Source organism: Dermochelys coriacea, chromosome 7 (genome assembly GCF_009764565.3).
Source record: "Dermochelys coriacea isolate rDerCor1 chromosome 7, rDerCor1.pri.v4, whole genome shotgun sequence".
In the NCBI taxonomy this organism is placed as follows: domain Eukaryota; kingdom Metazoa; phylum Chordata; order Testudines; family Dermochelyidae; genus Dermochelys; species Dermochelys coriacea.
The window spans coordinates 118,132,111-118,148,353 of NC_050074.1; the positions used below are offsets into that span (position 1 = coordinate 118,132,111).

At 43.3% G+C, this 16,243-nt stretch overlaps 1 protein-coding gene across 4 annotated transcripts in view; it reads right to left on the minus strand.

The window, feature by feature from the left end:
• MXI1 (MAX interactor 1, dimerization protein) overlaps positions 1-16,243 on the minus strand; it is a 90,995-nt gene that overhangs the window by 58,331 nt on the left and 16,421 nt on the right. For 2 of the 4 annotated variants that reach the window (XM_043519472.1, XM_043519471.1), the window contains exon 2: positions 14,910-15,042. In XM_043519472.1, the coding sequence (XP_043375407.1) occupies positions 14,910-15,042 (133 nt within the window). Of the gene's footprint in view, positions 1-14,909; positions 15,043-15,753; positions 16,155-16,243 lie in introns of those variants that run through there. The other 2 variants (XM_043519473.1, XM_038411633.2) reach the window with 2 other exon arrangements.

Consider the following 16,243-nt stretch of genomic DNA (forward strand, 5'->3'; position numbering starts at 1 on the left):
AATCCATTACAAGCTTTCACACTGGGATGCAGGGCTCCATATAAAGGATGCTGATCCTAGAATCTTGCCCCCATTATCTGTAGAAGAGCCACTCCATTTCACCTGGGCTACGGGGAAAGGGCAGGATTTGGCAATACGGAAGCAGAACCAGAGCATAAGATCATAAGAACTGCCATGCTGGGTCAGTCCAACGGTCCATATAGCTCACTACCCTGTCTCTGACAGTGACTAGTACAGAACGTCAGGCGGATTATACAGAACAGCGCAGTTAGAGTGATCTACCCCACCTTCCCCTCCCAGCTTCTGGCTGGCTTAGGGTCACCCCACGTATGGGGTTTGCATCCCTTACCATCTTGTCTAAAGTCCTAACAGCAATTACAGGAAAAATTTGGATTTATCGCATACCCCTGGGATGATGAATGCTTTGGTGTTCTGTGGGGGGTGGTGCATGTGAATTCGAGTCGCAAGAGCAATAAGGGGGTGGAACACGTTCAATGAAAACAGAATCTTCAGAGTGTGAGCAGCAAAGCTCTTGCAAGTCTCAATTGAGCATGTGTGAACTGAAACTTTAAGTCTTACAAATTTGCCAAATTTGAACAGATTTTCACAGGAAAAGACATCTCCAACAGTAAGGCCACACCCTGACTAATTTCAAGTCCATGCTGCAAAGCATGGGGGCATTAGAGCGTCTCAAAAAATGGTCCTACCAAAAAAAAAAAAAGGGGGGGGGGGGGACATTTTTCTTTAGCCTTATTCTTGGAAACCGCTGAGCCGTTTGGCTGAAACTTTCAAGAAAAATTCAGCTTGACAAAGACAACCAATACAGACAATTTTATTTCAAATAGTTAAAGTTTGGCAAAGTTATACGAAATTGAAAACAAGGTCTTAGAATGGGAAGTATCAGGCAACCTTAAAATAGGCAGTGCTACTAGCCCCACCTACAATATATTGAGAAGAGGTCAAGACATCTCTGTCGCCCTCCACTCCAATGGTCAATACTAGAGATAAACATCTCTCCTGCACAGACTGTTCCTAATATCGTCACATACTCCCTTTGCGGATCTCTCCTAGGAGCCTCCTACAGAAGGATGAGATCAGCTTGTGTAAGTGTACAGTACACTAATCACACATCCAAATTTCACTATATGATAATCAGAAAGATTAAAAACAGACAAACCAAAACAGGTCTAAAAGCAGGTACCAAAAGTCTTTAGCTATGGTTGTTTTCATTTTTAAGTGAATTTAGTACTACTGAAAGGTATCAGATTGACAGTCCCAGAAGCTAAGAGGCTCTGTTTATCTATGACATGGGCAGCAGCATCTTCACAGCTTTATTAAAATCCCTGACAGGGTGTGAGTTCAAAAGCAATAAGTATCCAAGAACAGAACTCAGTGGAACCCTCCTAAATCAAAACCAAAGAGGATTTTGCTCACATACTGAAACAAATGAGCAGAAAGGATGGACCTCAATCATTTGCACGGTACATCCTGAAAGCCAAAACCACAGAAGCTAAATAATGTCAAAGGATTTTTATGATCAACAGTACTAGTGTCAAAGACTCCTGGATAAACCAAGTAAAATGAAAACAGATCAGAGACAAGATTTTGCAGAAATAAAGTAGTTACCAGCCTTAGTCAAATAATCCAAATAATTCGGACCATTCAAGCCTAGTCATGAAATAGCAACCAAGTTTTTCTTTTGGCTGTTGAATATTCAAGCACGCTGGAAACCAACTTAAGGCTGGAACCAATAGGTTCAAAGCAGGGTAGATCAAAATGCACTAAGGAACTTTAATACATGGCAGCTGGGTACACACAGACTCTTAGTGCGCAACAGGCTAATGCAGGGTAGATTTACACCCCACTTTGCTGCAAACTAAATGTTTATATAGATGAGCCCTCTGGCTCTTAAGTGCATAAGTCACTTCTGAAAATGGGCCTGGTACTTCTGAAAATTTGACCAATTGTCCTCATTTTACAGATGGCAGGATCTGTAGATGTTAAATGACTTGCCTAAGTTCTCACAATAAGTTAGTGGCAGAGTCAGGAATGGAATCAAGACTCTTGAATCCCAGTCCTGTGACCTACACCATGCTTCTTCCCACGTGACATTACTTTTTAGTAAGAGGGTCACATCCAAAAACATCCACTGCAATGAAAAACTCTGTTGAGAAAAAAAATATTTCACCATGATCAAACTGCGAGAACGGCTTCTTACCTTGGGAAGTTCCCGCAAACGAGGGTGGTTTCCCTTGAGAGACAGCTGGCAATGGGGTATTTGATTCAAAATGCCACTTGGTTAAAAACAACTTTGTTTGAAGAGAAAATGACTGTACTTACACAGTTCCAATCAGACAAGATTTTTTCCATTTCTGCTCAGAACTGTGAGCTGCCTGTCTCATTGGAACAATTTAGCCGTTATGTTATCTACAACTCTATCTTTCTTTGTGATGTGCTCTGAGAGGTACCTATCATCATCCTCACTTTACAGATGGGGAAACAAAAGCACAGAAGTGCTTAAAGTCACACCAGAGGCCAATGACAAAGTCAGGAATAGAACACAGGTCTTCTGACTCCTAGACCTGAGCACTATCTACAGGAGTGTAGTAGCTCAGCACTCTGGGCTTGGCTACACTTGCGAGTTACAGCGCAATAAAGGAGCCCCGCGCACACTAGCTCAGTACCCATAATAACGTTTGCTGCGCCCTCACTGGAGCACCGTGGCGCCAGCGTGAACGAGGTGTTGCTTTACTGCGCTCTGATCAGCTTCCAGAAACATCCCATAATCCCCTTAAGTCAAGTGACCACTCTTGTCATTGTTTGGAATTGGCTGTAGGAATGAGGAAATGCCCTTTGAAAGCTCCGTTTCTGACAGCCGGCTGCTTATCTGCTCCGAGACAAAGCAACCATTAGTGTGGAATGCTGTATGTGAGAGAGAGAGAGAGAGAGAGAGAGAGAGAGAGAAGCAGGGGAGTAAGGGGGGGGTCTGCTGCTGTCAGCATGCTGTCTTGTAAGTTCAGACATGTTTTCACCCCCCCCCAAAACCCACTCTCTCCCCCCATATACACACAACACGCTCCCTGTCACACTCCACCCTGCCCGCCATTTGAAAAAGACGTTGCAGCCACTTGCATGCTGGGATAGCTGCCCATAATGTACTGCTCCCAATGCCGCTACAAGTGCTGCAAATGTGGCCACGCCAGTGCACTTGAAGCGGTCAGTGTGGACAGACTGCAGAGCTTTCCCTACTGCGCTGTCCGAAGGCTGATTTAACTCAAAGCGCTCTACATCTGCAAGTGTAGCCATGCCCTTAGGAGACCTATAGAAAATGAAGGCAAAGAAACAGACAGATATATCCTGCTTTCACTTGCTCCTGATTTACAATGCCATAACAGAGGAATCTGGCCTAGCGTTATTAAAAAAAAAAGGGAGAGGGGTGAATCTTACAGAGCAACTTTAATCAAGGTAGCAGAAAGAGCAATATTTTAAAGCTGTCCATTGCAGTTTTGTAAGAAGAAAGCATGATACAAACAACGGATTAAGATCATGTTTAAAATCATCCAGATTAATTCAACCTAGACTGGTAAAACAACATAGAGTACTGAAACAAAATATCCATAAAAATCAAACTAGGACCAAAGAATGGATGTATAGTAGAAAACAAAGAAATAAGAGTTGGGAAAATATTTAGAGGGATGGAAAATGCATGACTGTTCCTTACAATATCAACAGGACAGTGTCTCAAGATCTGGGCAAAAGCCAGCCAAATGCACAGCCCTGGAATCCACAGTTTCCAATAGAGTCCAAAATAGTCAACAACAAAAATACAAATCATATTATTGTTGGTTCAAAGGCGATGAGAAGGAGGAGTCAAGTTTGCCAGAAAGAGAAAAAGAGAAGCCAGTCTTTGAATTCAGGCACAAGTTTGTCAGGAGGGCCTGGTAGATAATGAACAGTGGCAACTCCAAAAAACAAGACAATTAACTCAGCAGCTTGATATGAAAAAAAAAAAAAAAATGGACTGGAAGCTCAGGCCAGCAAAGAATCAGATCTTAAAGCTCAACCAGGAGCCAAAGGTAAAGCAAGTACACTCGCTTCTCTCCACTGCCTTCAATAATGAGGAAAAGGATAAAACCACCAAGAGTCAGGGCAGTCAGTGGAGCCAACTCTAAGGTATCAACCAAGTCTCTGCTAAAGCAAAGGTTTAAACTTTAGAGACAGCACGATCGTGAGTTAACAAAAACTTGAGCTGTGAACAAAGCACTCCAGACAGAAATAGACATAACAGAAGTGAAACGAGAGCGAGACAAAAAACTGATGAACAAGGAATACTAATTAAAACTAGGGAATCAACTGCGTGCTGTCTACACTTATTTATGGAAACACGAGAAAACAGACAAAAAGGAATTCAGAAACTAGCAACGTAGGCTAGCCAAAATATCAGTTCCATTGTCCCAGTGCACTAATTCTTCACAGCAGCAGGGGCTTGACATCAAAAAGCCATGAAGCTAACAAACACTTACTGAAATCCGCCATTGCTCTAGCACAGGGTGGGCAAACTTTTTGGCCCGAGGGCCACATCTGGGTATGGAAATTGTATGGCAGGCCATGAATGCTTATGAAATTGGGGTGCAGGGGGGGTGAGGTCTCCAGCTGGGGGCATGGGCTCTGGGGTGGGGCTGGGATGAGGGGTTGAGGGTGCAACAGGATGCTCCGGACTAGGACTGAGGGGTTCGGAGGGCAGGAGGGGGATCAAGGCTGGGGCAAGGGGTTGGGGCACGGGAGGGGGTCAGGAGTGCAGGCTCTGGGGGGCGCTTACCTCAAGCAGCTCCCAGAAGCAGCCGCATGTCCCATCTCCAGCTCCTATATTGAGGTACAGCCAGGCGGCTCTGCGTGCTACCCCGTCTGCTGGTGTCACCCCTGCAGCTCTCATTGGCCATGGTTCCCAGCCACTGGGAGCTGCGGGAATGGCACTTGGGGTCGGGACAGCAGACGGAGCCCCCTGGCTACCCCTGTGCATAGAAGCCAGAGGGGGGACATGCTGCTGCTTCTGGGAACTGCATGGAGTGGGGCAAGCCCCTGATCCTACTCCTCACCGGGAGCTCGAGGGCCAGATTAAAAAGTCTGGAGGGCCGGATGCGGCCCCCTGGGTCGTAGTTTGCCCATCCCTGCTCTAGCACCAGTGCAGCTTCCCCAGTGTAAGCAATGTATATTGGCCACTACTGGTTTTAACATGCTCCTCTAACCATGAGCAGGGCTAGAGAACATGGTGCTAAGAATGCCTGAGTCTTATCTGCTAACAATTTTGCTGCAGCATCTGCTGCTTGGTGCCACTTCTAGAGTAAGCACAGGAGGTTTTGCTAAAATGATTAACATACCTAAGTTCCTAGTGGGTTAATGGACCTTTGGCCATAGAGAAGAATAATTTATAGAAGGTAGGTACAGCAGTATAAATTATATATATAAACCAAACGTATGAGCCCGATTCTTATTTACATTAGGGCTCCTTCATACCACATCAACAGTGTATTTAAATGACATTACACCCACTTAAGTGCCTTAGTATAAATGACAATTAGGCCCAGAGTCAACAATACCCCTGCTGTGCTACTGCATGGTAGCATTTTCCCTATGGTGCTGGTAACAGTGTGCATCAGCTTCTAAGGGCTCCTAAAACTGCAGGGTAAAGCACTAAATTAGTCAGATTCATTCCTGGTAAACTCTGTTGAAACCAATGGAATTACAGCAAGGAAGAATTTGGCCCATTGCATGTTTGGAAAAGCTCATCTATTGTATAGGCTGTGTACACTTATGGTGCTATATTAATAATAAAGCACAACCAGGGGAGCACTCATTGAAACTGTGCAGGATTCTCCCACATGGTGGGTTGTAAAATGAACAAGATGATATAGGATATCACAAGAGTCTCGCAATTGGAAACCCTACTAAATCCAGCCTAATCTCACCTATAAAGGTCTATTTACTTTTTCTGTACTGTGGTTTACATTCCTGAATGACTTTTACCGGACCCTCCCTCATTTTATGTATTTTTCCCACTTACATGACAATTGTAGATAATAGAATGACAACACTAAACTCTGATCAAAACAAATTGTGTATGAGACCTTGTCTATACTGGGAATTATCTCCAATGTCAGCTATCAGGCTGCAGCCACTTGTGCAAATCCCAAGTGGAGACAAGGAAAGCAACAATTTGCATCAGCGGAACTTACCCTGGTTTCAAGCACTCTAGCAATGCGAATGTCTACACCTCAAATGAGGAGAAATCACCAGGTAGACAAGGCCTCAAAGACCAGATTTTGAAGACATTCACACTTGCTAGTCCATTGAGATCAGCCACCAACATCCCTAGTGTAACTCCGTCAAAGCCAATGGTATTACAGGAAGGAATCATTTGGCCCATTGTGCATTTGGCACATTCACCTGCTGTACAGAATTATGTACACTAGTGGTGCTATATTACGGTATTATAGGGCAAAACACTTTCTGGAGGACACCCGCCCGGCTGTACTAACATGCAGTTGTTCCACCAGAGAGCGAGTTCACCTCCAACACTAAAAACTTAAATCTTCTCTCCTTGATCACGGCAGAAACAGAGGTGAAATCTACACCAGTCTGGCCAAGCTGATCTACATCAGGGAAAGGGGAGGGTGGGAAAAATCAACAAACCATTCTCGGAATTGAAGATTCAAAACAATTTGCTCAAAGAAAAGCCCTTGTAAACATTTGGCTGTGCTCTTTAGAGCCTAGCATACTGTCTTAGAAGCCTTAAATAGAAGGCTGCTTTCTCTAACAATTTGGTCCTTTTCTATCTGGCAAATCGTGATTTACTTCCCTGATCCTGCAAAGGGATCTGTTTGCAGTGGGAAACCAGAATATCCACCTGGCTCCCCTTTTCAGGATCAGCTTCTTTGTTTTTAACAGAGCTTGGAAATTAAGGGGACCTTCTGAAGGTTGAGAGACAAAAAGAAAAAAAGTGACCTCCCTTGACAGTGTTTTCAGATCCTCTCCTTGTACATGGTCAGAGTCAAGTTGTACAACAAACTCATTCCAGGTCATAAGCAGAACAGATGAACCCTGTTATAGTCTTGGCCTTCGCAACATCCTCTGACAAGGAGTTCCACAGATTGACTGTGCGTTATGTGAAAAAATACTTTCTTTTGTTTGTTTTAAACCTGCTGCCTATTCATTTAATTTGGTGACCCCTACCTAGTTCATGTGTTATGAGAGGTTGTAAATAACACTTCCTTATTTTCATAGATATTAAAGTCAGAAGGGACCATTGTGATCATCTAGTCTGACCTCCTGCACAATGCAGGCCACAGAATCTCACCCACCTACTCCTGCGACAAACCTCTCACCTATGTCTGAGCTATTGAAGTCCTCAAATCATGGTTTAAAGACTTCAAGGTGCAGAGAATCCTCCAGCAAGTGACCCGTGCCCCATGCTACAGAGGAAGGCGAAAAACCCCCAGGCCCTCTTCCAATCTGCCCTCGAGGAAAATTCCTTCCCAACCCCACATATGGCAATCAGCTGAACCCTGAGCATATGGGCAAGATTCACCAGCCAGATACCCAGGAAAGAATTCTCTGTAGTAACTCAGATCCCACCCCATCTAACATCCCATCACAGGCCATTGGGCCTATTTACAAATGAATATTTAAAGATCAATTAATTGCCAAAATCATGTTATCCCATCACACCATCTCCTCCATAAACTTATCGAGTTTAATCTCGAAGCCAGATAGGTCTTTTGCCCCCACTGCTTCCGCTGGAAGGCTATTCCAGAACTTCACTCCTCTGATGGTTAGAAATCTTTGTCTAATTTCAAGTCTAAACTTCCCGATGGCCAGTTTATATCCATTTGTTCTTGTGTCCACATTGGTACTGAGCTTAAATAATTCCTCTCCCTCTCCAGTATTTATTCCTCTGATATATCTATAGAGAGCAATCATATCTCCCCTCAACCTTCTTTTGGTTAGGCTAAACAAGCCAAGCTCCTTGAGTCTCCTTTCATAAGACAGGTTTTCCATTCCTCAGATCATCCAAGTAGCCTCTCTCTGTACCTGTTCCAGTTTGAATTCATCCTTCTTAAACATGGGAGACCAGAACTGCACACAGTATTACAGGTGAGATCTCACCAGTGCCTTGTATAACGGTACTAAAACCTCCTTATCTCTACTGGAAATACCTCACCTGATGCATCCCAAGACCGCATTAGCTTTTTTCATGGCCATATTGGCGGCTCATAGTCATCCTGTGATCAACCAATACTCCAAGGTCCTTCTCCTCCTTGGTTACTTCCAATTGATGAGTCCCCGGCTTATAACTAAAATTCTTGTTATTAATCCCTAAATGCATGACCTTACACTTCTCACTATTAAATTTCAGCCAATTACTATTACTCCAGTACACAAGGTCATCCAGATCTTCCTGTATGATATCCTGGTCCTTCTCTAAATTGGCAATACCTCCCAGCTTTGTATCATCTGCAAACTTTATTAGCACACTCCCACTTTTTGTGCCGAGGTCAATAATAAAAAGATTAAATAAAACCGATCTCTGAGGAACTCCACTGGAAACCTCCCTCCAGCCTGACAGTTCACCTTTCAGTATGACCCGCTGTAGTCTCCCCTTCCTTATCCACCTTTCAATTTTCATATTGATCCCCATCTTTTCCAATTTACCTAATAATTCCCCATGTGGCACCATATAAAACGCCTTACTGAAATCTAGGTAAATTAGATCCACTGCGTGTCCTTTGTCTAAAAAAATCTGTTACTTTCTCAAAGAAGGAGATCAGGTTGGTTTGGCATGATCTACTTTTTGTAAAACCATGTTGTATTTTGTCCCATTTACCTCAATGTCCTTAACTACTTTCTCCTTCAAAATTTTTTCCAAGACCTTGCATACTACAGATGTCAAACTAACTGGCCTGTAGTTACCCGGATCACTTTTTTTCCCTTTCTTAAAAATAGGGACTATGTTAGCAATTCTCCAACCATACGGTACAACCTCTGAGTTTACAGATTCATTAAAAACTTTTGCTAATGGGCTTGCAATTTCATGTGCCAATTCCTTTAATATTCTTGGATGAAGATTATCTGGGCCCCCCGATTTAGTCTCATTAAGCTGTTTGAGTTTCGCTTCTACCTTAGATATGGTAATATCTACCTCCATATCCTCATTCCCATTTGTCATGCTACCATTATCCCTAAAATTCTCATTAGCCTTATTAAAAACTGAGGCAAAGTATTAGTTTAGCTATTGGGCCATGCCTAGGTTATCCTTAACCTCCACTCCATCCCCAGTGTTTAGCGGTCCCACTTCTTTCTTTGGGGTTTTCTTCTTATTTATATGGCTATAGAACCTTTTACTATTGGTTTTAATTCCCTTTGCAAGGTCCAACTTTTCTTGACTTTTAGCCTGTCTCACTTTATCCCTGCATGTTCTGACCTCAATAAGGTAGCTTTCCTTGCTGATCCCTCCCATCTTCCACTCCCTGTATGCTTTCTGCTTTTTCTTTATCACCTCTTTGAGATGCTTGCTCATCCAGCTTTGTCTACAACTCCTGCCTATGAATTTTTTCCCCTTTCTTGGGATGCAGGCTTCCGATAGCTTCTGCAGCTTTGACTTAAAGTAATCCCAGGCGTCCTCTGCCTTTAGATCCATAAATTTTCAATCCAATCCACTTCCCTAACTAATTTCCTTAATTTTTGAAAGTCAGCCCTTTTGAAGTCAAAAACCCTAGTTGCAGATTTATTTTTGTTTATCCTTCCATTCAGTTTGAACGGAATTAGCTCATGATTACTCGAACCAAGGTTGTCCCCTACAACCATTTCTTCTATGAGGTCCTCACTACTCACCAAAACCAAATCTAAAATGGCATCCCTTCTAGTCGGTTCAGCAATTACTTGATGAAGGAATCCATCAGGTATCTAGGAAAATCTGAGCCCTATTATTATTACTAGAATTTGTCCTCCAGTCTATATCCGGGAAGTTAAAGTCTCCCATGATCACGGAGTATTTACTTTCTCCACACCTGTCATGATTTTATACACCTCTATCATATCGCCCCTTACTCGTCTCTTTTTCCAAACTGAAAAGTCCCAACCTTTTTAATCTCTCCTCAAACAGAAGCTGTTCCATACCCCTAATCATTTTTGTTGCCCTTTTCTGAACCTTTTCCAATTTCAGTATATCCTTTTTGAGATGTGATGACCACATCTGCACGCAGTATTCAAGATGTGGGCGTACCATGGACTTATATAGAGGCAATATGATACGATATATGATATGAGGCACCTCACAGTATCAGTCCCTAAATGTCTCCAAGATACCATAGGCTTTGCAGTGTGCTTGGGAGATCACAACAAATATAAATGATGACGATCAAATATTATAATTTAATTTCTGATCTGTTATAAGCCTTAACTTCATTAAACTGATCACGTTTTGGTAAAATCTCAGTTGGCATCCATGTTTACTTTATTTCCTGTTCATACAACAATTTAAATTGATTAAAAAAAACCTTTGATATTATTCAAAATTTATAAATAAAAGTCAGACATATCAGGCCTTAAATATAACGTATCTTTCACATAATCAGGTCTAAGCACCTTCCACTGATATGTGGAGGATCCACAAAAGTAGCTCCCAGTAATACCAAAGTCAGTAACCTCCTGATATATCAATATAAATATAACCTCCACTGGTATATTTCACTCTCCTCTTGCAAGTTCTCAGAAATCAACTGTTGTCCCACAAATGTCTGCTTCCTAACACATGGTAAATTATATAAATGACACTGCATGTGAACATGAAAAATTACTATTTTCATCTTCACATAAAGAACTTGAAATCACCTAATCTTGTTAAGAATGAGTAAAAAAATCATGTTAAAAATGCTGAGGATTTAATTAAAGCAAAGGAAAGAGTTAAGCACCAAGACACTTTGTTTTTAAACTTCTCTCGTTATAGATTCTGCAGCACAGAAAGCCTCATCTGCAGATACTTACACAGGTGCTTAACTTTAAACACAAGAATAGTCTCACTGAATTTAACAGGTTTCAGAGTAGCAGCCGTGTTAGTCTGTATTCGCAAAAAGAAAAGGAGTACTTGTGGCACCTTAGAGACTAGGTGCCACAAGTACTCCTTTTCTTTTTGAATTTAACAGGAGTAACCATGCAAGTAAAACTAATCCTGTGTCCAGATGTTTGAGTAGAGGGACATTATTATATAATACAAGTCACTGATCCAAAATGATCTTTAAAATACCCATTCACAATAGACATAGGCCTCAATCCTGCAAGCAACATTGATTGTAGAGGGACTGCCCCACAGCCACAGTAATTTGCCCATGTACCATCAACTGCAGGATCAGAACCAAAGTTGGGAAGAGAGACAACACACTGAAAGTGGTGTTCAGCAGAGGACATAGTACTACATGAGACAAACCTTAGACCAGGGCAATACAGAAATAGACTACTGAATTCCAGGAACATCACTGCTTCATGTCGAATATGAGGGGCTTTCCACACAATGGGGTGGAAACAAAGCGCACTTCAGTTAGTGGAGAAACTCCAATAACTGAAATGGGCTTTGAATCGGGTTGTTTATGTATTATCATCTAAAAAAAGGACTTCACTTCTTTCAGGTCCAGCAACTCCCATTTCCACCACAGCTAGACAGCTATACGGCTGCAATGCCAATGCAGTGCCCCAAACATTCTAAATGACGTCATTGTCACCACACATTTGCCACTAGGGCAAGGAAATGGCTCAAGAGGCCACAGAACCTCACCTTTGTTTGTTCCCTTTTTTGTTTCATTATATACAGAGAGAATGTTTTTCTTCATTATTTTATTTACATTTGAGGTATAATATTAAAAAACTCTCACACTTTAGAAGAACTTGTATATTTTTTTAAAAAAGAGAGACTGCATCACCCCTCCTATAGGCTGGCTCTACACTCTTCTGTATTTCTCTAGTAACTGTACCAAGACAGGATGGAACATGCTGTAAAGAAACAGCTACAATGTCTGGGTTGCAGATGTTGCAGGATAATGTTTGGATTTTAACTATATGTATTTTTCATCCAGTGAAAACAAGAACACCCAGAATCTGTAGAACTTTCTGCCATCTAGCCCTGCATGGTTTTTTTTAAATGAACCAAAGTGTCCTAATTTAAAGACACACAAAGTAAGCAAAACAAATTCTGTGTATTTCATTAGATGTGCTTGAGAGAACTTTTTGTCAATCGTACTTTAGATTTCAAAATGCAACACTGGGCATTCACCTACAGGACTTCCCATATTTTTGTTACAATAAATAGATTGCACATCTCATGAGAAAAATAATCTTTAAAAAACCAAAACAAAAAAACCAAAACAAAACACCACCCCAGAACTTAAGTTTTTACCCATAAACTAGTACCAGCTTTGAATACCAAAGTTTAGACGACTTGACTAGACAGTTACTCTACACAGACTAGATTTTTAATCAATAAATGTGGATTACACCATACACGGACACACTGATGAAAAAATATTTCCAGCAATGATCACTGAAATTTACCTACAGGCAAAATAAGGAATATGGTGCTTGAGTTTGATTTAAGGCTATTTAATTTGTATCCTTTGACATATGATGTTGACAATTTGTGTTTTAATGGTTATAAAGCTTTCACTTTTTGTATCTCTACATCTGCTGATGTTAAATATTTTCTGCCTCCCTCCCCCCACTGTCTGAACCTCCATAATTTCCTGCAACTGAAAACTGTAATTGATAAAAATTTTAAAAAATGCTTAAAATCCATAATTTTGTGCAACTGTGAAAATCTGACTAGATAAACGCTGAAAAAATGCTTAAAAATAAACATTGATATAATCCATCTTAATTATAAAAGAGTCAAATTCTGCCAAGCCTATCCATCAGCAGTATAAGGCCTCCGACATACAATTAAGCAGGTCCAATTCCATCCAGTAAAGGGCACTATTAGACACATACCCCAGCCAGTTCATGACAAGCTCTCATGCATGCAACAGCTTTACAAATATCAAAGAGAGAGCCAACATACTTCATGTTAAGACCACAACCCCCCCCACCATCCCAAAAAGCCTTTGTCCTCTGTACCAAGCATACAAAGGAGGCATTAAATAAGGCTACAAAACATTGTCTCTATTTTCTTGTGGCCTCAGAGATTTTTATTTTGTCCATGTCTGTCCACAAGCATACTGGTCTAATAACATATGCTCCCACATGAGGGCTGCATATCAGGGCTCGCTACTGGCAAGGTATTCAGAGCAATCAAACCCCAGGAGAGGAGTGCTTTTCACAACTCTATAGAAGATGCAAGCACTGGTGCTAAGAAGCTCCCAGGGGATCTGCTTCTAGCCCTCTTCATCAGAGGGAAGGTCGCCATGACAAAGGCCTTTGAAGGAAAGTGATGCAGGAGGAAAAAAAGTGAGGGGAAACTTTGGGGCTCCATGGACCCACTCTATGTAGGGTAGAAAACAGATCTTAATACTGCACTCACAATAATTTTCCAGCACAGGCAGACGTTACCGTAGATTTGGGATTAGAATCAAAACGCAGCAGAAATATAAACAGAACTGCACTGAAATCAACAGGGAAAAGATTGTACAGCTATGCAATGAAGCAAACTAAAACACACTCCTCTCTCAACCACAGGAAACCGTCCAGGATGATGCTGATTCCGATAAGGAAACCTTGGCTGTGACAAGTAGTTCCAACACTACTCCCAGACACATTATTACCAAGCATGTGGGAAGTGGAGTGTGGAAAATAGAAGAGAATACACAAGAGCACCCCAATCTACTACCCCTTCCCCATGCCCTTGGGAAAGCTCTATCACTTGAAGAGCCCTCCTTCATTTTACATATCATGTAAGCCTCGTTGTAGTAAGGCTGAGCTCTGTTTGAAGACTATATAGCTAGTTTGGAAATTCCCTGTTTTAATACTAATTCTTTACATTTCTGTAGCATCTTCATCCTAAGAGGTCCCAGTGAGAATGGTCCACTCTCCCAGGGATGAGAGAAAGTAACAGAAAAAGAGTTAAATCTCAGCTGGAAGGAAGAGAAGATGGCAGAAATGAATCAGAGGTAACATGTTAGGGCTGCAGCTAGTTGTCTCTCCTAGATTTACCAGGCCAGCAACCAACGCAACATGGTCTCCTATAAAAGAGTAAATTCCTAAATTCTGTGATTGGCAGTCAGAAAGCAGGGAGCTTCTTATGGAAAGGAGACTGAAACCCCAACTTTCTGAAACCCAGTAATCTGGGTGAAAGACAGCCAGAGATTTTCTAGTATCTAGTTTAGCGTGTCATGTATAGAAGCCAGTTATGCCACTCTGTTGTTTTACGCGATGCTGATTTAGTAAATATCCAGTACCATTTTGGAGATGTTATTTCCTTCCTCTGCCTGAAATTTATCATTACAATCCCAAAGTACTACACTTGCTGTCTACCTGCTGAAATGCAGCAAACTTCTGAGATAGGAAGGTAGCATAAAACATAAGAGAAGAGAGAGGGGACACCTATTGGCCATATTAATATTGCTGTCCCTGCCCAAGATCTCACTATGCTCCCGCTCTTTCCAGCTTCAAGATCATGGTGTGGAATCAGGTGGCGGTGCCAAGCCACCTACAGCCCCCCTGAGCCTCCTCTGCTCCCAGCGTCAAGTCCCTAACATGGCAGCTGTCAGCTCTGGATCCCCCTGTGTTTTCCCCCCAGTTTTCCAGCAAGGTATCTCTCAGTAGCAGGCACAACGGTCTCCAGCCAGGAGCTTTCATCTCATCTCCCCTTTTTCCCCCAGCCCCGGGTTTCATTGAACCCCATGACTTCCCATCCCTGCCTCCCAGTGTGGTACCTGTTGGCAGTGCTTGTACTGCTGCCCCCGCTGCTGTGTTTTCTCACACGGCTCAGCCTCCGCATTGGCTTTGGATCCTGCAGTCCAGGGCTTGGTAACAAGGGGAAGGTCGAGGCATAGCCATGCTCACACTCTGCACAAAAATCAACAGATGAGAGAAACCGGTGAAGAAAGGTTCATTCACTTGAACTCAATGACCTAAGGAAGGAAGGCCAGAGGCATGAAATAACCCAGTGGGAGGAGGGGGGAAGAGGGAGGGAGAACAAGTGATCTGCAATAACCAGGAGGGAGGCAGAACTCTGTGTGAGAAAGGGATTAGAGCCATATCAGCGTGGGAGATAGGGACTATTAACCCAGTACCAGGGGAGGAGGTTTAAGACCCTGTAAACCTTGAGGAGAGGATCCCAGAAAACACTGAAAGCTGACACAATGGCCTGGGCAGCTTGGTCCCTGGTCATTGCTCAAGCTGTTTGACCTGGACATAGTGTAAAATAGGCATTTCCCATTGTGTTTTCAGGCTCTCTGTAGCCCCAGACCTTCCCCATCTCTCTCTGTGGGGAGCTCACCCCAATCCCCAAGAACCCTTCATACCAGGCGTGCTCCCCCCAATCTTCCCCCTTCCGCAGGGATCTCCAACTCCAACCCCAACATCCATGGAAGCCCCTCACCCCTATTCCCACCTCTTCAATCTCCCTGCCTCTATGGGGAATCTCTCACCACCAACCCTCAGGGTGCTTCCCCTCCGTACATGGGATTCTCTCACCACAGCCCTCCCTTCCCCTTCTCCCCCAAACCCCAGTCCTTCCCTGGGGAGCTGTCACCCCAGCATCCCTCCCCCCATTACCTCTCTCCCTTCGCTCCAGATACTCTGCCGCCTCCAGCAGCCGCTGGATGTTGATCATCTGCACCTGCTCCATGGCCCCCAGGTAGGTGGCTTGGGGAGGGGGGTTGCAGCCCTGAACCACCACACCCCAATCCTCCACCTGAGGCACCAGGAGCTGCCAAGGGGAGCGGTGACAGAGCTCCTTCTCTCCCCGAGATCTGGACTCTTCACATCAATGACAGCGTCCCCAGGATACGTCTCCTTCAGGGAGGGAAGGATGGGGGAGCCACACAGGACTGGGGCACAGTCCCGTCTCCTGCTGCCTCCAGAGATCCACTGGGGCAGGAATAACGTGTAATAACAGAGAATCAAATACCCCTAGTCCTAGTCCTAGTCCTAGTCCTAGTCCTAGTCCTAGTCCTAGTCCTGCCCCTCCCCCTCCCGCCACACACTGCCCCTCCCCCCCCCACTCCTAACCCTGCCTCACACCCACTCTCAGCCTTCCCTAGCC